This window comes from Onychomys torridus, chromosome 19, assembly GCF_903995425.1.
Source record: "Onychomys torridus chromosome 19, mOncTor1.1, whole genome shotgun sequence".
NCBI lineage: Eukaryota > Metazoa > Chordata > Mammalia > Rodentia > Cricetidae > Onychomys > Onychomys torridus.
In genome coordinates, this window is record NC_050461.1 from 46,284,247 (window position 1) to 46,311,512 (window position 27,266).

The window sequence follows — 27,266 nt, forward strand, 5'->3', positions numbered from 1 at the left end:
ATGGAGCTCTCTGAGTTCATTTTGCTATGGTTTTCCAGTCCCTCAACAATCAACACACTTCAGGAATGCACCAGACAGACTTGATAAAACAATATACCCCAGACTTTGATTTGTTAACTACCACCCCTCCCTTGCCCTCTGACTCCAAGCATACTCCCTAGAGTAGTACAGGCAGGGAAGACCTATCTATTGGGAAAACCCCTAACACTTTTCCAGGGTAGAATTCTTGCTAGTCCAAAAAGGGCCTTTCTTTTAAGGGTTGTGGGAAACTAGACACTGTAACTTTATTAATAGTATAGGTGGCCTTTATTTGGAGCAAAATCAGCTCCAGGAGCTTGGCGGTTGAATGCAGGAGGAGTTCCACCAATTGCTCCAATTCCTTCCATTGTGTCAGCTTGGCCGAAATGTTCAGTTGTTGGTGGGGTCAATCCCAAGGTTCCATCTGGCATCATAGTGGCAGGTCCTGGAGGAGCTGGGGTACCAGTTGGCCCAGGAGCAGGGGGCATGGTGCCTCTATTGTTTATGCCCATAGCACGTCCCACAGCCATTTGGCCCATCCTTATCTCTTGTTCTCTCGCATCAGGGAAGGTTCCCTTGAATCCTTCTTGCTGTTGCTGCATCATTTCTTCTTGTTGCCACCGCATTTCTTCCTCACGGCGCCTGCGCTCCTCTTCCTGCCTGAGCTCTAGCTGCTTTCCTTTCTGAACCTCTTGGTTATGCACCTCCTCCATTTTCTGAAGCTCTTCTTGATGCCTCATCAAATCCTGCCTCATTAGCATAACCTGGTGCTCATGGCATCCTGCCTCCATCTCCATCTCCATCTTTTCATGAGCCTCCTTGATGTTGGGGTCCACTTGATCCTGCTGTTGCTTCTCGATCTCAATGAGTGACTTCCAGCTCATGGCATACTCATACTCAAAGGATCCAGGCTGTGCAAATCTGTGTGGCTGCTCCCATTCCTTGTGAAATTGTTGCTTTTTTATGATGAGCTTCTCTGGAAGTCCCTCCTCCTCATCTAACTGGTCCATAGGCTCCACAGTTACAGGCCGAGGATATATGCTTACCAAAAGGAAACCTTCACTGCATCTATCCAGAGCTTTCCGAGCAGCTGGCTTCCCTGAGAACTCAACAACGCCTTTCCCTGAGGGCCTTCCTCCATCATCCACAATAACCACAGCCCTCTCCACCTGGCCAAACACAGAAAAGGCTTCTTCCAGCAGTTCGCTGGACACATACTGAGGAAGGTTGAGGACTGTAAGGGATGCACTGTGAGAGGCAAAGCGCACACGACACTTAGCTGCTTTCCAAGGAGTGGCATATTATCCAACTCCACTTTGGCAATTTCTCCTAGGGTTCTTGTTTCCAAGCGAATAAAGCCAAAGCCTTTATCATTATGAATGAAAAGTACACCTGCTTTCCCATATTGTTTTTTTTTTTTCTCACCTTGACAAAGCTACAGACCATCCCTAATTTGTTTTTTTTGTTGTTGTTGTGTTTCTTCAGAGCAATAACAACTCTAACTGCAGGGAAAGGAACTCACCATCCTGAGGAGAGCCAAAAGCCAATTACCCACAGTATGTGCATCAGGATGTCGGTCCAGAAATGAAAATGGCAGACACAAATGCTGTCATCCAGGCATTCTCTCCCTCCTATGCTGAAGAGCAGCAACAACTGTAAATAGGGAACGAGGAGAACATTCTCACAGTATGTTCAGGCCTCCTGAAATTGGCTCTCACTCTCCCTTCTCCATAAGAGGGCACATACTTAAAGAAATTTGCACTGAACCCTACCAAGAGAAGTCTGAGAATCACTATTTAGCTTCTATACTGGTTTGTCCTGACCTCTGAGAATTGGAGGTGTTCCAGACGCCAGCCTGCAGGCCTTTGGAGCTCACTGCAAAGTCTCCCCAGACAGAAATCTTCTGCTGCCTATGGACTGCTCCAACAACTACCACAAGCAAGAGAGGAAAGAGATGAGAGTTCCTCAACTGGGCCACCAAAATGTGGTTCCAGGAGGATGAGCCCAAAGCATGGGGCAAACCCATTTACTAAACCAAACACCTATATCACCCCATCCAAGAGTCAAGAACCATCTCACAGAAGGAGGAAGAAAGGATGTAAGAACAAGAAGGGGTGGGATGATGTGAAATGCTCTTTTCCTGCTATAATGGAGCTGTGCTCTGCTGAACTCTCATCAGCTTTGAGTAATTGCATGATCCCTGTACAAGATCAGGTCTGTCAAACTTCTCTTAATGGAGGAAGAGGGGCTCATGAAGCATTAAAGTTCCCTGGGGCTATAAATACAATTAATGGTCCTGGAGCAGGAGAGACATTTTTAACAATGGTGTAGCTCACTTTTAGATACCCATGTTCCTGTACTTAACCCCTCACCCACACTTCTAAAATCCTATTTAAGTTTAGACACACATAAACACACACACACATACACACATACACACACACACACACACACACACACACACACACATACATACACACACACACACACACACACAAGGGTGAAGCAGAAGCAATAGTACCTTAAAGAGAAGGGGGTCTTGCAGAAGAGGGAAGAAGAGGGTAATAAGGAAAGGATTAGTATGGCTGAAATATATTTTATTTATATATATTTCTATAAATATATATTTATCTATGAAAATGTCATAATGAAACCAAAGCTTTGATACTTTTCTCTGTAAATGACTGGAAGACAAAGCCCATATAGACATAGGAAGCATGAGTCTAATCTGTACCAATAATGCTAATCCCTGTATTTGGAAAATCCTGAAGCAGGCAGCTAGGTGTGCATATTGTCTAACATGGAATTACCCAGAAGTCGCCCAATTCTATAAGCTCTGCGAGGCTCAGATCACATACCACAAAGGCTTGTGTCCTGACACAATAAAATGATTTCCAGTGTTGAGATCTGACAGTCAGACCCCTGATGAAACATCTAACAAGGTCTATAGTAATCTCTGTAGTGTGGAAGAGAAGAGTCTGGTACTTGGTGATTTTGTCATCTTAGAGCCACTGGAAGGCCATTGTCTTGAAATATTTAAGGACCTGGAAGGTTTGACACTAACTAATGCTTTTTATATGAAAAAAGAAAAAAACTGACCTTCTCTGGGTATAAAGCCTTATGTCCCCCAGGTGACCTAGGTCATATGAGCATCCTGTTTGGTGGCTGGCAGAATTTTTGAAACATTATCATAATATTGTATGTATATGTGGTTATGGTTTGCCTGTTGTAATGTCTGTTCTTGGTGGTCAACTTGACTACATCTGCAATTAACTAACATCCAAAAGTGGCTGGCACACCTGTCAGGGATTATTTGATTAATTGGATCCTTGGAAGCTGGAGGATCCACTTCTAATCTGGTTCTTTGAGGTGGGAAACCACACCTCTAATCTAGACCTTTTGAGGTGGGAAACCACACCTCTAATCTAGATCTTTTGAGGTGGGAAGCCACATCTCTCATCTGGGCCACACACAGGAATCCTATGTAAAGACTTGTGAGAAGAAGCTTTAGCTATTTCCCTGCTTGCTCTGGCCTCACTTAAAGCCCATTCTTTCATTGGAATTAGAGCCTTCCTCTTAGGGATTCCAGCAGATAGTGAAGGTCAGCTGACACATCCAGTCATGTGCACTGACCAAATTCCATATTCTTGGCTGTTCATAGCCAGTCATTGTTCGCTTATTTATTTCATAGCCAGTTATTGTTCGTGTATTTATTTAATGTTTGCTTGTTTGGCAGAATCACATTCTGTGTAACCCAGGCTGCCTTTGGTTTGCAGAGATCTCCTTCTTCATGCTCCTGAGGACTGGGACTACAGGCTTGTCACCAAGCCAAGCCTCATTTCCCACCTTATTTCTGGAGCAAACATCCAGGTCACCTCCAGGCTCTACCCCTGAAGAACATCTACACAATTTTACCCAGGAAAGGGCTTTAACTCTTGGTTTCTGGGACCTGAGGCCACATCCCACCAATCCTGTGCCCTCTCATCCACAGAACCCAAAGCAGGGGAATGGGGCTTTGTAGTGGTACACAGTGGGCTACAGGGAAACTCCTGCCCTTGTACCCCAAGTCCATCTGGTCTACCATCTGGGGCAGAAGCATCAGATAGTGCTGTTCATTTGGCAGGAGTCAAGTTTTCTGTAAAGGATGGGCACTAAATATTTGCATCTCGACAAGTCACACCATTTCTATCTCCACATCAAAAGCCCAATTCTGCCTTGGGTGTGATGGCAGATATGATAACATACAAGTGGACAGGGGACAAGATGTGGCATTTCTCTTAGTGTTCTGACCCCAGATCAGAGTATAGTCTGTATCCCAACCTTAGTGTCTGCTCCCCAGACCACCTTCATCATGTGAGATCAAAGCTGCCTATTTCACAGTCAACAGTAGGCCCTGTGCTCCCTGTGGCTTCTGGGTGACAGGAGAAGATACTGGTGTTGTCGTCCACTGCCCTCTGCTTTGCTGTGCAGTGCATTCCCTCATTCAAGTGACATGGGAGTTGAGGCTGAGGTGACAGTTTAGGGGATGATTAATCTGAGTCACTCTTCATGATAAGGTATAGTATGTGATCTGGAGGAGAATAGCTTTGTCACACAGACATCGTTCTGTGTAGAATAGCTATGATCTACAAGGATCCATGATGTCACAGTTACCATTTACTTCTGGGATCTTCTCTGACTTCTGGGCCTGTCTACCTCATGTCACAGTAGAGGTGGGACCCAGCCATGGTGGTTGCCTGGAGCTGCATTGTCACTGGTGTCACGGGACCAGAGGGCTACTCTCTCTCTCTCCCAGAGCCCAATAGCATGCCAGTAGTCACATTGAAATTATGTGACTTCCTCTGTTGTGGCTGTACATACTTGCTTTCATACTCTAGGATCCCTTGTGGTTCTTCAATTAGTTCCCATCAAGAACTCCACATAACACCTTTGCCTGGCACACATGCCTCAATGTCACAGATTGATGACAAAGAGGACATCAGTTCACATTCACAATTCATATATTATCCATAAGAGCTTTAACTTACAAGAGCAGAACTGAGCCGTTTCACAGAGACTGTCTGCCTACCGACCCTTTAACCATTCACAGCAGAATCTAGGGGCATATGTCTGTCTAGGTGGAACAATAAACCCCAGAGAAGAGCTGCACCTGCTGTGTGGTGAGGAGTCCTTCTTATTCCAATCTTGTCTTTCCTTCTAAAAATGGGGTCTGGTCTCTCTGAGAAGTAGTAATGTTGTGGACACTGGGCACTGGAGCCCAATTTTGTCCTGGATGGCAGCTCTCTGTCTTCTGATCATGCATTCCTATGGCTGGTCATCAAGATCTGGCAACATGTAAGTGGGTGCCCATCTATTTACCTGAAGAATCTGTGTATTCTGTCACGTTGGGTTCACACATTCCACCCTGAGGTCACAGCCTGGGTTACATATACCTTACTAATGACCCAATTGTCCCTCCATGATGTTGCCCCCTGACCACTCCACTTCTGTCTATTACACCAGGATTTTTCTGCCCATGGTTACCTACATCTCATTTCAGGAACACCATCTGCCATTCCCAGCCCTAGCCTTGAATACTTTTCATCACTGGACTTCTCAAGAGGCTCATGCCCTTTTCCATGGGCATTCTTTCCATGCTTGACATGCAATATTCCTCCATGCTTTTCCATGGAACAGAGTGGACATATTTCTTATCACATCCACTTTGACCCATGTATTTCTCTGGGCCTTTTTATATATGTCTTTCACCACCTTTTTTGGAAATTCTGGATTTTCTATTTCATGCAGAATGGACCAGCTTCTGACCAGGTTCCTTTGAGTCATTCCTGGAGCACATGGGCATTATCTCCAGAAAATTCTGGCTCTTTACTAACTACTAAAAATCGTGTGTGTCAAAATCATGGGATGATAGCTGAGTGGTAGAAGGCCTGCTTCACAACCATGAGGACTCGGGTTTGATCCCTAGAATTCCTGTAATACAGCTAGGTATGGTCCTGTGTTCTTTTATTGTCAGTACTAAGAAGTCAGAGGCAGGGAAACCCTAGAGTCTGTGGCAAGCCTGTCTAGCCTACTTGGTGAGTCCTAGTCCTCTTAGAGACCTTGTCTAATCAATGCGATGGTGACATACTTGTAAGAGGGTATAAAAAATTTTCTAAGACATTTATCATTATCCTTATTTATTGTTACTATTATTATTATTTATTGGTGATTTGACAAAAACAGTTTGCAAAAGAAATTGACAGTTTTCTTGATAGTTACCACTACCATAATTAAATCAATAAACAATTTAAATAGACCTATAACCACTAAGCTAGTAGAAACAGTTATTAAAAGACTCCCAACCTAAAAACAGCCCAAGGCCAGATCGTTTCAATGAAGAGTTCTACCTGAATTTCAAAAAAGAGCTGATACCAATACTCCTCAAATTGTTCCACACAATAGAAAGAGAAGGAGCATGGTCAATTTTTTTTAATTAGGCCACAGTTACCCTGATACCCAAACCACACAAAGATGCAACAAAGAAAGAGAATTACAGAACAATCTCCCTCATGAACATTGATGCAAAAATAGTCGATAAAATACTGGCAAACTGAATCCAGGGACACATAATGATATAATCCACCATGATGGATTAGGCTCATCCCAGAGATTCAGGGATGGTTCAGCATATGAAATCTATCAATATAATCCACCATATAAACAAACTGAAAGAAAGAAAACACTCGATAATCTTGGTAGATGCTGGAAAGGTGTTTTTGGGGTTGGGAAGAGAGAGTCACAAGGGAATGGGCAGGTGAGAGAAGGAATGTAAGGCAGTGGGGTTGTGGTGGGGCTGAGGTTTGAGAGGGAGGAGAGAGCTAAGAGTGTAAGTAAGGCCCCAAGGGTAGACAGAGGATCAAGACAGGAAGGAATGGGGTGAAGTAAAGAATAGGCCAGGAGGAAGTACCTCAGCCCAACCAAGGTTAAGAGGGTGTGAGGATGGGTTGGGGGACAGGAGGGCATTGGGGGTTAGAGGTTGGATGGACACATAAATGGGAGAGGAGGGAACAGCAGTGAGAGCCTGAGGGCTGCCAGCAGAGCAGAGGCTAGAGCTGGGTCTAAAAAGAAGGCAAGGACCTGGGGGCTCTAGACAGTAGGGGTAGGACAGGATGGAGTGGAAGGAGAGGGTCAGCAGTGGGGGAGAGTGCAAGGTGAGACCAGCCAAGCTTGGGGACTTGGGGCAGGGACTGGGAGGAAGTGAAGAAACCCCACCAACAGCCCCTTATACTTCCTCTCTGACTGCAGACAAGTGACTGCTACACAGGTCCAAAGCACCGACTTTATCCCTTGACTTTCTGCTCTGCTTCAACTGCCTAGGGTCTCCGAGGGTGCAGCCAGTTTGTGTGGGGGAAGAACCACATGGAGTGGGGGGCCTGAGGACACCAGAGTCACAGAGACCATGCTGTTCAGCTTCTGTCCAGGTGCCATGGCCTGTCTCAGGGAGAGGACCTGAGCCTCCTGGAGCTTCTCCTGGAAGCTGATGTATCACAAAACCTCTAAGAAAAGAAGTGAATGGATATGTCACAAAACTGGAACTGTCTGAAGTCACAGCCCTGATTGGGGAATTTTCATGAATGTCATCAGCACGATGTTACCGTCTATTCACATCTATTCACAGGTCTGGGTTTAGAGGATTCATGGCCTCAGCCACAGTTATCAAGTTCATTAATTACACCCTGGCTCTGCCCCCACTGTGCTCCAGGGGAGCCCATGAGTCTAGGGGATTCTACAAGAGGACTTGAGGGGACAGAGGGCCGCAGCACCAGGGAGGAGGAGCCTTCCTAGCTGAGCTGATGATCCTAGGCCCTCCTCAGCCCCCACTACCCCACCCTTCAGGCTCCTTCTAGATAAATACACAGTCAGAGCTCTGCGGTTTGCTCTGTCCCTTACCTCACCCTCTTTCCCTCAGAGCCTTGCACAATAGCTGATGTTTCTGGGGAAGAAAAAATGACAGCAGGAGGTGACATAGTTCAATGTGGCTAAGCAAAATCCCCACTGAAGCTCTAAAACTGCCTCAGGAACATAACCAGAGTCGCTGAGGCCAAATACCATGAGCACATGAGGAGATCTCAACCTGGCACTCCAGGCCCACTCACCTCCACAGACTGTCTTCCCACCATGCCCTGTGCCTCCATCTCTCCTACAGCTCTTTGCTCTTCAACCTTCCACCTCTAAGTGCACTTTGTCTGAAAATCACAGTAGATGGCCCCAGGAACAAGGAGAGACTCCATCCCAGTTCCCTCTCCATTTCCTCATTTATCCTCCTCCTTCTCCTCATTTCTTTTCCCCTCACTGTATAAGCCAGGTTGCCAGCTTCCAACCTCCCCTTCATCAGCCTTTCCTGTAGCTGAGATTACTGGCAGAGGTCAGCACACAGCTTCACTATCTACTTTGTGTGCAGCACCCAGTTCTCCATCCTTACATCCCTTCCCCAACTCTCCCTCCCAGGAAGGTGTTTTATCACTACACGCCCCTGCCTGAGGACACACCCCAGGAAATCCATCCCCTCTCATCCACAGAATCTAAAGCAGGAGATATGGAGCACAGTTTAAAACATGTAGGATACACCATGTGTGCTGAGTGGAGCATAAGGAAGCTTCCGGTGTCTCAGAGATAAGGAGAAGAGCACAGCCTTGCTGACAAGATAGCAGTTGTCTTCAGAAGGAAGAATATGGAGGTGGGAAGGAGGGGGGGTGATCAGGGAGGGCTGGTGGGGGGCAACAGTGGCCAACAGTGGAACACAAAACCTTGAGGGCTCAGGTGGGGGATAGGGAAGGAACCCAGAGAGGCTAATGAGTGAGGGATGGAGGAGAATCTTGAGAAAGAGGAAGTGAAGAAGGGCAGGGTGGAGGTCTGGGGGGAGATTAACACTGTGTGAAGCAACAGCAGCAGAGGAAAAAATGATTCAGAGGCACCTGCTTGTTCAGGAAGTCTAGGAATGTCACAGTGCAGAAAATGCAGTGGGGGTGGACAACTCATGTCCCTCAAGGCTGGAGCAAGGGAGGACTGATTCCATAGCCCAGGTGCCCGGGAATTTTCCAATCTCTGCACAGAGTCCTCTGTGGGGCTGTACTGAGGACTCCCTGATTCTCTCCACAGCTCCACTGACATATGTTGGTAGCTAGGTCTCAGGAAGGAACCATGGCAAAGGCTGAAGACACCTGGGGCAATATTACCCAGAATCTCAGTCTTGATTCTACTGAGCTGTCTGGGGTCTACTCTGCTGGCTGGTGAGCTTCCAAGGTCTAAATGGAGGGTGCTGGGGCATGGGGAAGGACATGGCTCTAATTCTGGAAGTGCCCAGTACCCCAGAGGGAAGCTTGAAACTCCTGGGCTTCTCCTTCTCCCCTTCACCTCAATGGTGACGAAGCCCCTGGCTCTTCCTGGCTCTACTCCAGCCAGGCTTCAGTTGATACAATGAGTTAGGGGAAAAGTTAAGTCCAGTGGCTGGGCAGGAGATACACTAATGAAAAGTGCTAGGTGGCAGAAGGGACTGCCTGGTGGTGCCCTCAGCACCACTGGGGTTCCAGCAAGCCTAAAATCCAGTCACCGGAATTGGTTTTGTTGTGCACAGTTGAAGATCCCATCAGGAGGCAGACTCAGACAACTCCCCTGGACCTAAGGCATCTGTGCTCTGAAGACTGTCTTCCCCGGGATTCCTCACAAACCCTCCACCATCCCCCTGACCTTTGTCCTTGACCTTTCTTTCTACTTTCCCATGGTATTCTCCAGAATTCACATAGAGGCTGCCAGAGACAAGGCAGCCACAATCACACACGTTCTCCTCCTCCTCCTCCTCCTCCTCCTCCTCCTCCTCCTCCTCCTTCTCTTTCTCCTACTTCTTTTTCTCCTCCTCCCCCTCCTCCTCTTCCTCCTCCTCCTTCTTCTCCTTCTCCTCCTTCTCCTCCTCTTTCTTCTTAATCTTCTCCTTCTCCTTCTCCTTCTCCTTCTCCTTCTCCTTCTCCTTCTCCTTCTCCTTCTCCTTCTCCTTCTCCTTCTCCTTCTCCTTCTCCTTCTCCTTCTCCTTCTCCTTCTCCTTCTCCTTCTCCTTCTCCTTCTCCTTCTCCTTCTCCTTCTCCTTCTCCTTCTTCTTCTTCTTCTTCTTCTTCTTCTTCTTCTTCTTCTTCTTCTTCTTCTTCTCATTATTATTATTATTAGTAGTAGTAGTAGTAGTAGTAGCATTACTATCACTATTATTACTGTTGTTTGAAGCATATTTCACACTTTAGCCCATAGTATAGAATCTGCAACAATCCCTTCTCTCCCTCATTCTTCTGAATGCTAGAATTACAACTTTGTGCTACCAGACTCAGCTTCAATTCCCATGAGACTCATCAACCTCCAGCCTGCTCTGCTCCCTTCCCTCCCCATCCAGCCTTACCACATTCCCATCCACAAAGTGCCCTTTACCCCTCTTCAACCAGGTGCAATCTATGCTCATGCCTGAAGACACCTCAGCTAATCAGGGGCTGGAAACCTTGTCCTCTCTGGAGGACTCTGGTGATGGTCTGGGTTGGGGGATTGAAAGCTTCTGCCCCTTTTCCCAGGCCCATGTCACCTACCTACTGGGGAGATGGCATCAGGCACTGGTGTTTATTAGGCAGGAATGGATTCTCTTGTTCTGTAAATGGCAGCCCTAAATTTTTTTTCAACCTGGCAAACTTCACTGTATTTTACTCTGCATCTTATACTCAGTTCTGCATTTGGTGGCAGCAGGAGAAGACAACAAGCTAATGAGGAGGACAGTAGATTTGTCTCTACAATAGATTAGGGCATATCCCATGTACCAGTCATGGTGCCCATTCCTCCAGAGTGTCTTAAAAGTACAGCCAAAGCTGCATGTTTCCCAGACAGCAGTGGGTTCTATGCTGCCTGTGACTTCTGGGTCATCTGGAAATGGCAGGAGGAAGTCCTGGCTTTAGGGCCTCTTGATCTCTCCATTGCTGTCCAGTTGATCCCTTGGATCCCATGGCCATAGAGCACATTCCTTGTAGCCTGAGGAGCTTGCTGAGGGAGAGGTGGCAGCTTACTTGAGAACTAATCTCAATCACTACATCCAGATAAGATCTCTATAACCATCTGTGGAACGGAGATGTTCCATCAGACAAGAGTCCTTATCTCTCCCTGCTAGGCAGCCCTCAACACACAAGTGGCTTGTCATGCCCCTGCAGCGATGTCTCACTTCTGAACACCTTTTCTCACTTGACCTGTCCACCTAATAACCTAGTGGGAAAGCGCTTATCTCATGATGTCTGCCTGAGGTCTTATGAGCCTTCTGATAGCCCAGGACCACAGGCTGCTTTCTCCCAGGAGCCAGCACCATGCAGGAGCCACATTGAAATGGAATGAATTGAATTTTCCTGCTGCATGTGACTCAAGCTGGCTTCTCCCCAGGCAAGGTGATTTTTCTCCTATTAAACATTGCTGTGACCTCTACACAGGCCATTTCCTAGATGTGACCCCTCAGGCTGACAGATTGTCCTGTGTCATTGGGCCCTAGAGGCTGGTCCACACACACTCTTCTTGGGTGTATTTTCTCTAGCTGCTTTCAACCTACAAGAACACAGTTGAGCAGCTGTAACCAAGACACTCACTCCTGTGAACACTTCAGTATTTATATAGTAGTGGTATGAGTTACTTTTCTGTCACTGTGATAAGACACCAAGGCCACACTGACATACAGAAGGAAGGGTTTGAGGAAGCTTATAGTTCAGAGGGACAAGAGTCCTCATCTCACAGAGCAGCATGGCAGCAAATATACTTGGTGACTGGAGCAGCAACCTTAGAGCCCACATATGCTTAGTTTGCTTTGGTCTGCTATGATTGGGTTTGTGATTTTGAGACAAGGTCTCACTATATACTTCTGGCTGTCCTAGAATTCACTATGTAGAACAGGATGGCCTCAAACAAGATCTGTCTATCTCTGCCTCTCAAGTGCTGGAATGAGAGCTATGGAATACCATGACCAAGTGAGAGACCACATCTTAAAACTCAGGGAAGGTCCAAAGATGAAGAAATGGGAATGGGTTTTAAAGCCACAGGCCCAGTGACATACTTCTTCAGTCAAGCCATACCTCCTAAACCTATCCTAACATCTGCAATCAACTGGGGACCAAGTGTTCAGATATCCTACTCTATAGAGGACAGGCTCATTCAAAAACCACAGTAGATATTCCCAGGAGTATCTCAGGGGTCATCCCTGAGTGACAGGACAGTGATGAAGTGATACAGAAACAGTGACTGCACTTGCTGCTGGGCTGAATGGTCACTCTTGTTGGGATCTGATGGGTCCTCCTAGGAAGGCAATCTGGGGCTCTTTGAGGTGGTTCAGGTTTAATTGTAATTATTTTTTATATTTATTTTATGTGTATGATTGTTTTGACTGCAATATTTATGTGCACCACATATATGCCTGATACCCTTGGAAGTCAAAAGAGGACATTTGGTCCCCTGGAACTGGAGTTACAGGCAATGGTGAGCCACCATGTGTGGTTGCTGTGAATCAAACCTGGATCCTCTGCAAGAACAACAAGTGTCCTTAATGGCTGCACCTAGCCTCAATGGTTCAGTTTAGACAATGGGCACAGGAACCTGGGATTTTTATGGGACAGCAGCTCTCAGCTTCTTGATCACCTCTTTTGTCTTTAATTATTAAAATGCAGCCACATCTAGGTTGGCTAAGCATCTATCTCTATATTAGGATTTTTGTGTTCTGTTAGCCATGACCCTCTTAAGCATTTAGGCTTCAAGGTGGGTCCCCCTTACTCATCAATGGAGCACTGCCCTTGATGTTACTACCTCCTGATCAATCCACCTGATGGGATTTTCTGTACCATGCTGCTGGGATTCCAAGTTAGAAATACAGTTTTTGGCTAGGTTGTGGTGGCGCACACCTTTAATACTCTGACTCCACATGGGCACTTTTGTCCAAGTGCACAAGCACACACACACACACACACACACACACACACACACACACACACACACACAGAGACACACACACAGGACACATACACACATTGATAACATAAGGACCCTAAAATATGGAGAGTTCACTGTTGAAAACAGTTCTATTTTGGGGACAGAGTCTAACTATGTAGCACAATTTGGAATGGAACTCACTGTATAGACCAGGCTGGCCTGAAACTCAGAGATTCACCTGCTTCTACCTGTCTAGCATTGGGCTTAAAGGTATGTGCCACCATGCCTGACTGATTCTTGGACTTTGAGCTCTGACAGTGTGCTACTAAAGTATTACTAACGTATAATTTACTATTTCACACAAATTAATTTGGAAACTATAGTGACATTAAGAAGACTGGCAATATTCAACCTTCTCAGGTATCACTAAAGGAAACCTGTAACATCTAATCATAGTAAACAGAAATCCCCGACTGGTTGTTTAGTAGAAGTCACAGGTAATGTCTGTCTTTCTTTTTCCTTACTGGAAGCCATCTGACTGCTGACCTGGCATCTTTAAAATGCATATTTCTTTCTCTTCAGATGTCTGTAAACTTTGTTCTTCTGGTTGCTTTATAGATATTCATGTTATTACAGATGTATGCATATCTGTATTATATGACATTTACATAAAATTTTTCAGCTATTCTCTTGTAATTATCTTACTTCACGAAGTTTGTGGCAATGCCTATTTCATTTGTGATAAAATGGCTGTTATGTTCTTTGTCAATCTGAATAAAGACATGCTAAATTCAGTATACACATATTTTTTTTATTTTTTGGTCTGAGGTCGGGTGGGGTTGAGACAGGATGTTTTGTGTAGTCCTAGCTGTGTGTTCACCTGAGGGGACTAACTCCTGATAAGGAATGGAAATTTGACTTCACAGAGACAGATACTTCTCACATGAGTTTAAGTATCCATTAGTGTATGTTAACACTGTCTCAGAATGGATAGAAGTCTTTGCTACTTGGCAGTGGTCAAGACTCCTCTACATAAGATCCTTTCTAGGTTTGGACTGCCCCGTCCATAGGATCCGTCAGTGGGCCTGCCTTCACTCTGTCCATAGCTTAACTGGTCAGTAAGGCCTTAGATGTAACCTGGAAATTGTGCCTACTGACCTCAGAGCTCAGGACAGGGTCCAAGGCAGAACTGGACTATTAAGTCAGCCTTCTCTAAATTAATTTTGGAAACTAGTGAAAATTGGTCCAACCTTTTATTTATGGCCTTTCCTCGGGTAAGATGTACCACTTACAAGGCAGCATTCATCCCCTATGAGATTGCATATGGCAGGCCACCTGTCAGGGTCTCTGCAAACACCATACCCAGCAGAGAGTTGGTCCACAAGAAGCAAGAATGAAGTTCGGTTTAACCTGACTCAGTGGCCAGGCTTGGATCAAACATTGAAAGTCTGACCATAGGTAGTTTAGGCATATTTAAACAGAATACAATTTGGAAAAAATGTTTCCTGGTAAATATTAACTCAATCTCTTGTGCACAGCAGAGCTTGAGACATGACCACATCCAAACTCTTTCAAGTACAAGTGACATCTTCCATAAAGTCAGTTCTACACATTAACTGAGGACACCAGCTCATGACAGGGTCTGGTGGAGGATAGTGCTGTGGACTGACCGAGATAAAAACCTCAAGATAAGGGTCTGGGGAAGCTGCTGTGGCCTGGCCATGCAGATAGGACAGAGGTCACCAGGCTACTAACCACATCTGTACCCAGCCTTCTGGACAGAAAACAGATTGTACATCTTCCTCTTGTAAGAGTTAACCCTGTGAGGTTAATATTCCTGATTTAACCAGAGCTTATCTATGAACACAAGGACCTATATGCCTCCTGTATCCCTCTCCCCAACCTTCCCCAGACATGGTTTCTCTGTGAAGTCCTGACTGTCCTGGAACTGGATCTGTAGACCAGGCTGGCCTCAAACTCAAAGAGATCTGCCTGCCTCTGCCTCCCAAGTGCTGAGATTAAAGGCGTGTGCCACCACTGCTGGGTGTAGGGGTGGTTGTCTGTGCTTTACCCCTGAAGCACCGCCACCCACAAGGTAGCAGGTAGCTTCTAGGTATGGTGCCCCCCTGGGGTGTGGCCCAGGGGGACCCCTTCAGACCTGAAATGCCTACACACTTGCTCTCTTTGCTACCTTGTTGTCTTGGATGTTGGATGCTGATACTTTGAGCCAAAGCAGAGTTCTCCAGAGAACAGCCTTGGACGGGCCTCACCTCTCCTGGATCCCGTACCAACTAGCCTTTGCTTGTTGTAAGTTAACTTAAAATAAACACCTTTTGACCATCAGAAAGACTCCATGCAGTTGCCCCATATTGTCTAAATATCTGAGTCCCTTCTATATTGATATTTTTATTTAGTTTATTTCTTTTCTTTGGGTTATCAAGGCAGGGTTTTTTCTGTTGCCTGGCTGTCCCACTACCAGCTCTGTAGACCAGGCTGGTCTCAAACTCAGAGTGTCTGATCATTTGTGACAGACCAAGAGTAAGCACAAAAGTAAAAAACAAACAATATCTATATAGCTAGGTTTAAAGTTTTAAGCTGAGGGGATGATGGCCAATTTGTTGTGAAGTAATAATATATTCTAAGTCATTGCAAAGTTTTACCTATTTTATCTGGGAGCTATGTTAAAATTTTCTCTTTTAAGTTTATTTACTATGAAAGTTAAGCACTCACTTAAGTATTGATTTAGGAGCAGGAGAGGAGAAATGTCATCCATAGAACAAATGACCAATACCTTGGGAAATTTAATCAACATCGGCTCAAGTGCTTATGTGCAGAATATTGACATATAGTAAGGCTAGTTTTCATCCCCTAATTTTGCAGTTACCAGGATATTGGTTGTTGTTGACTGTTTAAAGTAGGAACAAAGAATTTGTGAAGAAAAAAAAAAAGAGTGTTCCTTATGGGGTTGTAAAGGAAGAGAGAGAAAGCAGTCTTTGGAGTCAGGTGTAATAAGGTCATGTCCTTGAGGATTTCTAGTAGGAGCAGGCAGCTCTGGCTGGAGAGTCTCTTCTGTTTCTCACGTTTATGCCCCAAAGATCCTGCAACAGTCTAAATTCATTCTTTGTCTTTTATGAATTGTAAATGTTCAGGAGTCAAGCCAGGCAGCGGTAGTTCATGCCTTTAATCCCAGCACTCTGGAGGTAAAGGAAGGCAAAACCTCTGAGTTCAAGGCCAGCCTGGTCTAAAGTGAGTTCCAGAACAGCCTGGGGTACATGGAGAAACCCTGTCTCTGGGGGAAAAGTGGGGGGGTTCAAAGGTCTACCCAAAAGTTTTTTAAACCCCTAGTTGCTATTTATTTATTATTTTTTGTACTAGAATTTGGGCACGTTTTAATTTTTCCACAAGATGAAGTCCGTAACCAGGGAGGGAGGGGACAAAAATTAAGCGCTGGGGTAGGCTAGTCCTAGGGCTCAGGCAATGGGGAGCCATTCTCCTCAGTCCTTGGAACTCATGAGCTGGGTCAGTTGTGGCAAATGAGGCAAGCAGATTCTTCTGGGTGCTTTGGGGAGCCTGATGGTGACTACTCCAAGTCTTGGGTTGAAGGTTGTTGAGGGGAATTTGAGCTCCCTCTGACTGAAGAAACAGAGAAACATTTCCGGTAAGCGGTATGCCCTTGTGGTTTTTTGGTTCTTAGGACAGTGGTCTCGGCCCTGATCTATATACAAGCACTGTGCACATTCGGGCTGCTGGCTGCCCTGACACCAGTTGCAGGCACAGACTGTACTCCTTCTCTATCTTTTCTGATTCTGTTGCCCAGGGTCCCTGAGGGCACAGCTGCAGGTGAGTGAGATGCAGGACCACGGGGTGTGGGAGACCAGGACAAAGATGTCCTTGCCTATCAGTTCACATCGCGCCCCAGTGTGACCCAGACCGAGGAGTGTGACCCGGACCACGGTCCACTAGGAGGGAGGTCCGGAACCATGGAGCTCTGCAAGGACCCTGAAGAGATTAGAAGAGATTAGGAAAAGATGGGAACTAAGAACCCACAAGCCCTGAGCACAGGAAGGACTGAGTTCACAGTCTAGGTGCCCAGGACTTTGCGAATCCCAGCACAGGCTCCTCTGCAGGGCTGTACTGAGGACTCCCAGATTCTCTCCACAGCTCCAGTCACACCTATCAGTAGCCTGGTCTCAGGAAGAACCATGGCAAAGGCTGCAGCCACCTGGGGAAATCTTTCCCTAGTTTGGAGGGATTTAGTTCTAATGGGCTGTCTGGAGAGGATGCTGGCCTCCTGTGAGTTCCCGGGAAATAACTGGTGGAGGGGGAGGGGGACACTGGACTACTGAGTCAGGGAGTCAGGAAGATCCCAGTCCTCACAGGAAACTCCCGGGCCTCTCTTCACTATCATCAGGACTTATGTCCAGTCACCCTGGTCCTCACCATGTCCCTCCTCGATTCTCTTCATTGCACTGACAAAGTTAGGGGGAAAGTCACCGCGGAAGGGCTGGGAAGGGACTGCGTGAATGAGGAGGGCAGGGTAGCAGAGGGGGTAGCTAGTGATGCCCTCAGCACCACTGGGATCAGCAGGAGACTAAACCGAGTTACTAGTGGGGACCCCTCCAGGAGGAGGTCTCAGACAGCTCCCCTGGACCTAAGGCATCTGTGCTCTGAAGATTGTTTTCCCATGATTCCTCACAAGCCTTCCACCATCCAGGATCTCATTGTTCTTCATCTTGCTTTCCCACCTTCCCAAGGTATTCTCCAGAAGATCACAACAGAAGTGTCCAAGGACAAGGTGACAAGGTGGTCAAAACCATATGCATTCCTACTTTTCTTCTTCTTCTTCTTCTTCTTCTTCTTCTTCTTCTTCTTCTTCTTCTTCTTCTTCTTCTTCTTCTTCTCCTTCTCCTCCTCCTCCTTCCTCTTCTTCTTCTTCTTCTTCTTCTTCTTCTTCTTCTTCTTCTTCTTCTTCTTCTTCTTCTTCTTCTTCTTCTCTCTCTCTCTCTCTCTCTCTCTCTCTCTCTCTCTCTCTCCTCTGTCTGTCTGTGTTTCTCTCTGTTGTTTGTGGATATCATAGTTTGTGTGTGTGTGTGTGAGTTTGTGTGTGTGTGTATCTCTGTGTGTGAGTTTTGTCTGTGTGTGTCTGTCTGTCTGTCTGTGCCAGTGTATCTGTGTGTGTGTGTGTGTGTATCTGTGTGTTTTTTCTCTCTGTGTGTGTCTGTCTGTCTGTGCCTGTGTATCTGTGTGTGTGTGTGTGTGTGTGTGTGTGTGTGTGTGTGTGTGTCTGCCTCTCTGTCTGTATGTTCCTGTCCATTCTGTTTCACTGTATTGGCCAGTGGCTTTCTCTCACATGAGAACCCCCTGGTTTAAGACCTGTGTATTTCTGTTGGGGACTTGAATCTTTTTTGGTTCTGCCAACTCACCCAGAGACAAAAACAAACAAAACCACAGAAACAAAGACCCTCCCCATCCTCCCTGAGTGGGAGCACTTGCTTGGCTCATTGCTTGACTCCTGCTCATGGTCAGGGTTGGTCTCTGAGGAGGTGAGGAGAGGCCAGGCTGCTCATTCAGGGCCCTCTGCCATCTAAGTTACTGCACATGGGAAATAGTTCCCAGGTGAGCATTCCCTCCACTCCATGTCTTGTGGGAGCCACTCCCCACCCTGACATTTCCCCAGAGTACTCTTGAGTGGAAGCAGGAGGAAATATTAGTTAGAAGGATGGAGGAGAGAGGAAAAGATAGAAAATAGAGGATAATCTCGAGAGGGCCTGGGTCCTAATCCATTGGGCCCTGACTCTCTCTGCCAAAGGGTTTTTAAAAGAATGCCAAGGGGTGGAGCAAAAACCTCTCCAGCACAGGAAGTGCAGACATCTCAGACACCTGTACTCAGGCCCATGGTCCAATCACCTTCTTTATGCAGAACTATTGGGTAAAGACACCAGGAAACCTAAAATGGGCTCCAACAATGTCTGATATAAGCAGCCCCAGGGAAGGGGAAATGTCCCCTGAGCTGAACTTGAAGGAAAAGAGAAATTTCCACTCCTTTCTCTTTCATGATTTATGTCTTCTTGCCACCTAATGGTCCATATGATTGAAAAACTCAAAACCCAACATTCTCTAGTGAATAAGAAGAAAGAAAGAAAGGAAGGAAAGAAGGAAGGAATGAAGACATGAAGAAAGAAAGAAAGAAAGAAAGAAAGAAAAGAAAACGAAAAAAGAGAGAAAGAAAGAGAGAGAGAAAGGAAGGAAGGAAGGAAGGAAAGAAGGAAGGAAGGAAGGAAGGAAGGAAGGAAGGAAGGAAGGAAGGAAGGAAGGAAGGAACCACTAAAGGTGGATCAGGGGGATCCCTGCCAGACAACACAGCTTGATCAAAATGGATTTTCTTTTCTTTCAAACACTGACAATAGAATTTAAACAATTTTCAAAATGTAATTTTAGAAAGATTATAGACAACTGTTAAAATGATTTCCTTTGTCACCCAGTTGGCCCCAGATCTTAGAAAAAAGTATAAAAGTTAAAAGAAATAAAAGTATAAATAAGTCCCAGTTGCTGGAGATACCTCAAAGGTGTTTAACTACAGAGAACTGATTGGATCAAGACCTTTCTTACGAACTGGAAGCCACCATCACCTTCTCTGATGATGAGACACAGATTTACAGACACCCTGCAAAAATTTAGGTGTCTTACCCTCTGTCAGGAGAATATATCCTAGCTGAAAGTACTGCCTCCAATCAAAAGATACAATAGGACTATATCACAGATTTTCAACAACTATTCCACAGATGGGACATCTATGTCATATGCCCTGTCCCTAAGTCTCAGGAACCATCATGACAAGGGAATGTCTGATTCAGTGTTTATAGTAGTAAGTTTTCTTCCTTCAGTTTAAAGATTTATTGTCATTTTTATATGCATCCATCTTAAATGTTGAATTTTATCACCTGTGTATGGGTGTTTTGCCTGCACATAGGCTTGTGCATCATGGACATGCATTACTGGCAGTGCCAGAAGAGGCATCTGATCCACTAGAGCTGGAGATAGAGACAGTTGTGAGCTGTAGGTGCTGAGAATTGAACCCAGGTCCTCTGGAAGAGCAGCCAGTGATCTTAACCACTGAGCCATCTCTCCAGCCAGTAAAATAAATTTGTTTTTACAAAGACACAAAGTTGGGAAGTGATGAGAATGGGTCTGGAAGGAGTGAGGGGAAAGTGTTGGCCATAAATATGATCAAAATACGTGTATGCAGGCACGACAGTCACAAAGACTAAAAAATACTGTGTTTAAAATGCCTTGTTCACATATAGAGACCCACAGCCAGACATCATGCAGAGAATGAGAGACCTTGGATCCCTGAGCACTAAATGGGATATCTTCAACAAATCCCTCCTAAGAGCTCAAGGAACCCTGTGGAAAGAGGAGGCAGACAGAGTCTAACAGTGTAAGAGGCAGGGGGTGGAGGGGTTGAGAGGGGCTGGGGGGCTGGGAAATGGAGGACACCAACAAAACAAGGCTCTCTACATCAGCATGAGCAAAGCTCACAGGAACTCACAGGACTGAAGCAGCATGCACAGGGCCTGCAAAGGTCTGCACCAGGTCCCCATGGCTTTCAGATTTGTGTTTTGATGGGATTCCTGACCATGTGTATAAGTTTATCTCTGATTTTTGAGCCCTCTGTCAGGGTCTTTTCCTTCTGTTTGTCTGTATTGTCTCACTTCAATGTGATAGTTTTTGTATTATGTTGTTAATTTTTTTAAAAATGAATGAATGGATGGATGAATGTAAACCTGCCCACTAGGATATATGTTAACAATGGAAATGTATTGTATACCTTCTGGGAGAGGAATAAATAGTTTTTCTAATGGAAATTACCCTAGATATAACAAGCACTCCAGGGCATATCACCTGTTCAGAAGTAGTTGACCAACATATAATGGATATCACAGTGTGTGTGTGTGTGTGTGTGTGTGTGTGTGTGTGTGTGTGTGTGTACACTTTTATTTGGTTACAGTTGGGTGGTTTTTTTGTTTGTTTTTGTCTTTGTATCTTCTTTTTGGGTGATGTTGTATTTGGTTTTCTAGGTTTTTAGACATTTGTAGTTGTGTTGGCATTTCAGACTGTGTTTTGAGAAAGAACTTAACTTGGCTGGGTAGAGAGGAGGGGAGAGTCTGGACAAACTTGGGGGAGGGGATGAATATGATCAAATTATATGTAATTTGAAAATAGTTTTCAGCCAGGTGATGATGGTGCACATCTGTGATTCCAGCACTTAGGAGGCAGAGGCAGGTGGGTCTCCTAGTTTGAGGCCAGCCTGGTCTACAGAGTGAGCTCCAGGACAGCCAGGGCTGTACAAAAAATAATAAATATTCAAAAAGTAAATAAATAAAAATGATAGGTAGAATAATGGTTTTGAATAACGAAAGTACAAAACATAATGTCTCTGGAGGCAAAGGCCCTGCAATGCACCCCTGATTACCTGGGCTAGAACTCAGGGACTCACAGTGAAAAGGGAGGACTGAGTTCCCATGGCAACCATTCCCCTCCACAAGGCTGCCATAGCACTTGCCTCAGGTGGTTGGGGGGCACATGCCTGTAATCCAGTGTTGGGAATTAGGAGTGGAAGGACCAGAAGTTCAAGGTCATCCTTCATGACATAATGGATGTGACACCACTCTGGGTGACATAAGACTTTCAAAAACAACATAATAACAAGAAAAACAACTTCAGCAGAACATGTTTAAGGAATAAACTATTATACATGTGGCCACCTCTGTGCATTCGTAGCCTGAATAGTTTAATATAGACATTAAAACTCAACAGTGGAATACTCAAAGACCATTGGAGAGGCTGGCATCCCAGTACAGACGCACAATCCTGGCATGCAAGAGGCTGAGCCTGTAGGATCACCAAGATCAAACACAACCTGAGGGACATAGTGAGAGCCTGTCAAATACAGCAACAAAACGTTCTCTGATTTAACATGATCGATCACTTTGCTGGGCTTTGGTGCATTTAGGACTGCTATTCAGATGGTTTGACCTGTGGGATTAAGACCACCTGGTTTGTCAAATGAGGTTACACAAGGGTGACGGTCATTGTTAGCTTTTCCCTTATACAATCTAGAGTAACATCACAGAATTATGATGAAGATACAGTTTTTATTATGGGCTTTAGAATTTTCATTCAGGCATTCATCATCAGTTAACATAAAGTTCTGCTTTCTTTTACCTTTTTTTTGAGTCAGTGTACCCTGAGTCCTAATTGGTCTTAGTTAAAATCCCAGAGCCAGCTAGCAGGGTTAAAAGCTGAAAGATCAGAGAAGCAGAACAAGCCACATTCGCCACCTCTTACCTGACAAATCCTCAGCCTGAAAGAGCCAGAGTTTCTGCCTCCTCCTGTCTTACATTCCTTTCTCTGTCCAGACATATCACTTCCTGTTTCAACCTTTCTAGTGCTGGGATTAAAGGTGTGTGGTTCCAAGTGCTAGAATTAAAGGTGTGTGCCACCACTGCCTCACCTCTATGGCTGACTCTGTGGCTGGCTCTGTCCTGTGATATTCAGGTAAACTTTATTTGCTAAGAGTACAAATGAAATATCACCACAAGTCAGTGTAATTAGTTTTGTGACATAAAATTTTTGAGGCTGCTTGTGTAGTGACTCACAACCTCCCCTTGGAAGCTGAGGCAGGAGGATTGCTCCAAATTGGAGGGCAGTTTGGGATACATAGTGAGTTCTAGGCCAGCTTGGGTTATAGAGTGAAGCCCTGTCCCAAAGGAAGACAAAAGTAGTTAACGCCAGTGAAGCCAGAACTATAGAAGTATTGGCTGGCCTTGCACAATAGCTGGCATTTATTCGTGGTCTCTTTCTCAGTGTCCTTCACAATTTCATTACCATTGGAAGTGACACCAATTCAAATTAGCAGAATGGCTTGAAATAAATACAAAAAAAGGAAACATTAAAAACAAAAATCCACTGAGAATGTGATCTATGAAGTAGAGTAGGATGATGTAACTGGATATGCAGGAGGCCACTTAAATTAACACTGAAAATTTGTCCCTAGTATATTCCCCAGGCTGCTCCATGAATTCCTTGTCTGTAATCTCCCATGATGCTTACCAGCTGCCTCTGTGAACTCTCCTGAACAGTGATGATGGCTTCTTCAAAGTGAGAAAAAATACTTCAGATGGTGTTTTAGAAATTTGTGTCATTTACTATAAGACCAAGTATGGCATGAAATTGTGACACTGATGTTTTTTCCTGTGGACTTGTGTAGCAGGAATCTTAACAGGTCTTATTAATAAAATCAAACCTGGGAGCCAGGTATTGGGGTGAATTCTGGAAGACCAGAGATGCAGAACAAGCCACAGTAACCTCACCTTGCCAATTCCTCAGCTGATCCTGTTTCCTTACACTGGATGCCTCTCATCTTAACTGCTGCTCAAAAGCCTAAAGGCTTAACCAGTCTAGTTCCTGGTTTTCAGGCCTTATACACCACCTTTCAGCTTTCTCTCATGATTTCCTGGGATTAAAGGCTCACTTCCAGGGATTAAAGGAGTGAGTCACCATGCCTGGTTCTTTCCAGTGTGGCCTTGAACTCAGAGATCTAGGTGGATCTCTGCCTCTGGAATGCTAGGATTAAAGGTGTGTGCAACCACTGTGTAACCATTATGTTTAACGTTGTGGCTGTTCTGTTTTCTAACCCCAGATAAGGTTATTAGAGTGCACAATATTGTGGGGAACACAATACCACCTCAGGTTTGCATTCACTCACTGGGGCATCAAGATACAATAGGTTATTGTCTTCAACTCACAGAGATCCACTTGTCAATGCCTCCCAAATGCTAGTTTTAAAGGCATGATCTAGCAAGCCTGGAAAGAAGGATCATTTTTGAGCTATCAAATCAATTTAAAAATATTAAACAGGGTAAACATCATAAAAATCATGCTATATGTCCATAATAGCAGGAAATGTGAAATCAATAATAGGAAGATAAGTGGGAAATCCTCAAACATTTTAGTGTTGAAGAGCATGATTCTATATAGGTATGTGGTAAATAAAAAATTAATAGGAAAACTAGAAAATATTTTAACATGAGAAAAAACAAACACCAGATTTTAAAAACACAGTGAAAAGCTTAATCCTATAGCCACTGGGCAGACCATGTTAGCAGGTGTCTTGGATCAGCTCTGGTAACCCAGGCTTCCAATAAACAGATGATCAGGAAATGTCTGCAATGGTGGAAAGTTTTCAGGTTGAATGTTCTTTGGAATCTGATAATCTGAAAAAAAAAAAAAAACTCACCTGACATGTCATGAGAACTCACCTCTTTCTATGTGTCAACAGGCAGAGGAGGAAAGTGACAGGAGCCTTCCAGGTTAGGGTGACAATAATGTGACCACAGAGACACATTGGTGGAAACTCAGAGTGCATTTTCTAAATCTAAAAGTTGTGATTATGTAGTCATTACAAATGTGGAAAAGGTAAAGTTAAAGAAAACATAGAGATGACAGCCCAGAGACAAATGTATTTGAAACTAAAGGTTTGATAGTGAGAGACTCAGGAAACAATTGTATGAACAATATTCTGTAGAATAAGATAGAGAGATTATAATCTCAGCTGAACAAACTGAAATTTCTGATACAGAAGGAACTGTAAATTTTATACCACATTATATAATTATATATTATTATATTAATGTATAATATATTTATATAAGTACATAATATATTATTACATATCATAATATACAACTATAATACATTTTACCATTTTAAAGATTCAGCAGAAGTATGAATATTCTGCTGTAGGGAAATATGGAAAAATCATTTTCTCAGCTCATCAAGCTGAAATTGCTGATAGAGAAGCAACTGTAAAATATTATGCCACTCAGATCCAGGTCAACATGAAAAAAGACAGTTGTGCACAAATTCCAAAGACTATAATGCAAGCAGAATTCCCCCGTGGTGGTCTGATGCAGTCGTGGTCCCCATGCAGAAACTCAGAAGTCAGTTCTGGGAGCATGAGGCATGAATGAAGGGCATTGATTGAAATGCTGGGCTACTGGAAAGAGGAGGCCCATTCTCTTCCCACATTCCTCCTTGTTACAAAGTGAATGTCTCAATCAGAGGCCTAGGAGCATTCCTAGACAGCACAACTCATAGAAACATGTTAGGTGTTCTGAAAGTTTTCAAATGACAGATTCTAGAAAGGAGTCAGGTTTCATACAATGATTGACAGGCTTTCCTCTCGTGACTCAAAAGAGGAAAAGTGACGTCATTTTGTCAGCTTCATTGCACTCTGGTCTGGCTGCCTGTGAGAGGTTTTTTTTTTTTGTTTGCTTTTTCTTGATATAGAGCAGACAGACACACATAGTGGCCACTCTTGAGGGAGCAGCACTCCATCTAGACAAATGAGCTGTGCCATGCTATTTCTATATGCTCAGCACATACATTTTAAACATTTCTCTATATCATGTACTGAGTCAGGCACTAAAAATCAGACCTCTCACTCATGAGAATAGCTACATTGATGTAATTTTCAAATTAGCAAGGAGTTCATTCCTAAATCTCAAAGATGAATGGGCATCAGAGGCTGGGCACTTATCTCTTGGGTCTGCTAGAATTTGAAAACAAAAAGTGCTGAGTTGACCCACGTAAGATTCTCCTGAATGACCTGAGTAATCACCATATATTGAGATTTGTTGTGTAAATAATAAACAAACTATGGGTAGGCTGGAGAGATGGCTCAGTGGTGAAGGGCACTGGATACTCTTCCAGAGGATCCAAGTTCAATAGCAAACAACTACATGGTGCTCACAATCACCTGTAACTCCAGTTCTAGGGGGTCTGACACCCACTTTTGATCTCCATGGGTAACTAGCATGTATATGGTGCACACATACATACCCTTAGACAAAATACCCATACACAGAAAGTAATAAAAATTTTTTAAAAACTATATACTCTTCTGAGTTGTTAATTTCTTGTGTATAATGTTGTTTATTAGAGACAGACATTAAAAATAACTTTCTGGGAAAGATTCTACCATACACATTTTAAAGGATGTTTAAGGGGAAATGTAAAGTCATAAACGCTTACATGAAAAGCAAGTAAGGCTTCCAGTCAACAATCTTAGCTTATACCCTAAAAATAAATGCCGAGCAAAGTAACCTCTGGAAATCAGAAGACAGAAAACAAGAAAGATAAGACAAGAATCTGCAAAAATAGAAAACATAGACACACTAGAAGAAAATCAGCGAAGTATAAAACAACTCAGTGAGGACACTTGTTCCTTTTCCCTGGAGCTCCCTGCCCTCACTCTGACATAAAAGGACAAGGAGTATTCAGTAATCCCAAAGTCAGTAAATGCAGTGCACCTAATGAAGAGAATGAAGGGCAAAGGTTTCATGATTAACCAACAAATGCAGAGAAGGGTGTGAAAACTCTCCATATGGCTACTTGGCCTGGGTGGGTAGAAGACAACCAAGGGCCTGCCTGGTACCACCAGACCCAGGAGGGTAGAGAAAACCCACAGGCCCAACAGATGCTGCTTGGCCTGGGTAGGTAGAAGACAACCACAGGCCAGCCTTGCACCATCAGACTCCAGGTGATTCTGTGCCATTATGGTAAGTCAATATATGGTGGGGAAATGGTAGAGAGAGAGAGAGGCAGAATGGTTCATGTACTGTGGAAAGAGGCAGATCTGAAGAGTCGATATGGTAATGAATGAGCTGATGGGGGTGGCCTGCTTGACACGTGGGGCCATTGTGACATTTAGGGCTAGACTGAAGTCAGGGATCATGTCAGGGTCCATACCCCTGAGTTGTGTTCTGTGTGGATGTCTGTGATTCTGTTACTACCAAAGGTTCTATTGCTACGTAGGATCTGAGCTACCACCTGGGGCTATGTTGTTTTCTAAAGGTCATGCCACTGTCAGGGCCATACAGATCTGAGTGGCCTGTGTTGCCTGCCACTTCAGGCCATGCTGATATCTGTGTCCAAGCTGCAGCCAAGGGCCATGTCTGCATCCATGGTCTGACTGCAGCAAGAATCTCTGCTAATGTCCATGTCTCCTGTTACCATCAAAGTCCATGTAATGCGCGTGGTCTGGGCCTCTACCTGGGGCTGGGGACATTTTGGAGTCTGGGGTCCACTCTGTTGCTGGTCCCATTAAGATCTGAGTGGCCTGCATTGCTACTTGGGGCCATGATGATATCCAAACCCAAGCTGTTGCTGAGGGCCACATCTGGGTTTATGGTTCTCCTGCACTTGAGGTCTCTGTTGATGTCCAT

General features: G+C 44.7%; 1 protein-coding gene across 1 annotated transcript; it reads right to left on the bottom strand.

Annotated features, from left to right (window-relative positions):
* Positions 1-287: 287 nt before the first annotated feature.
* On the bottom strand, positions 288-27,266 carry LOC118570304 (non-POU domain-containing octamer-binding protein-like). Its single transcript, XM_036168695.1, is given in 4 exon segments — positions 288-1,289; positions 1,292-1,438; positions 1,541-1,544; positions 27,094-27,266. Coding segments are annotated over 4 exon segments (1,326 nt in total).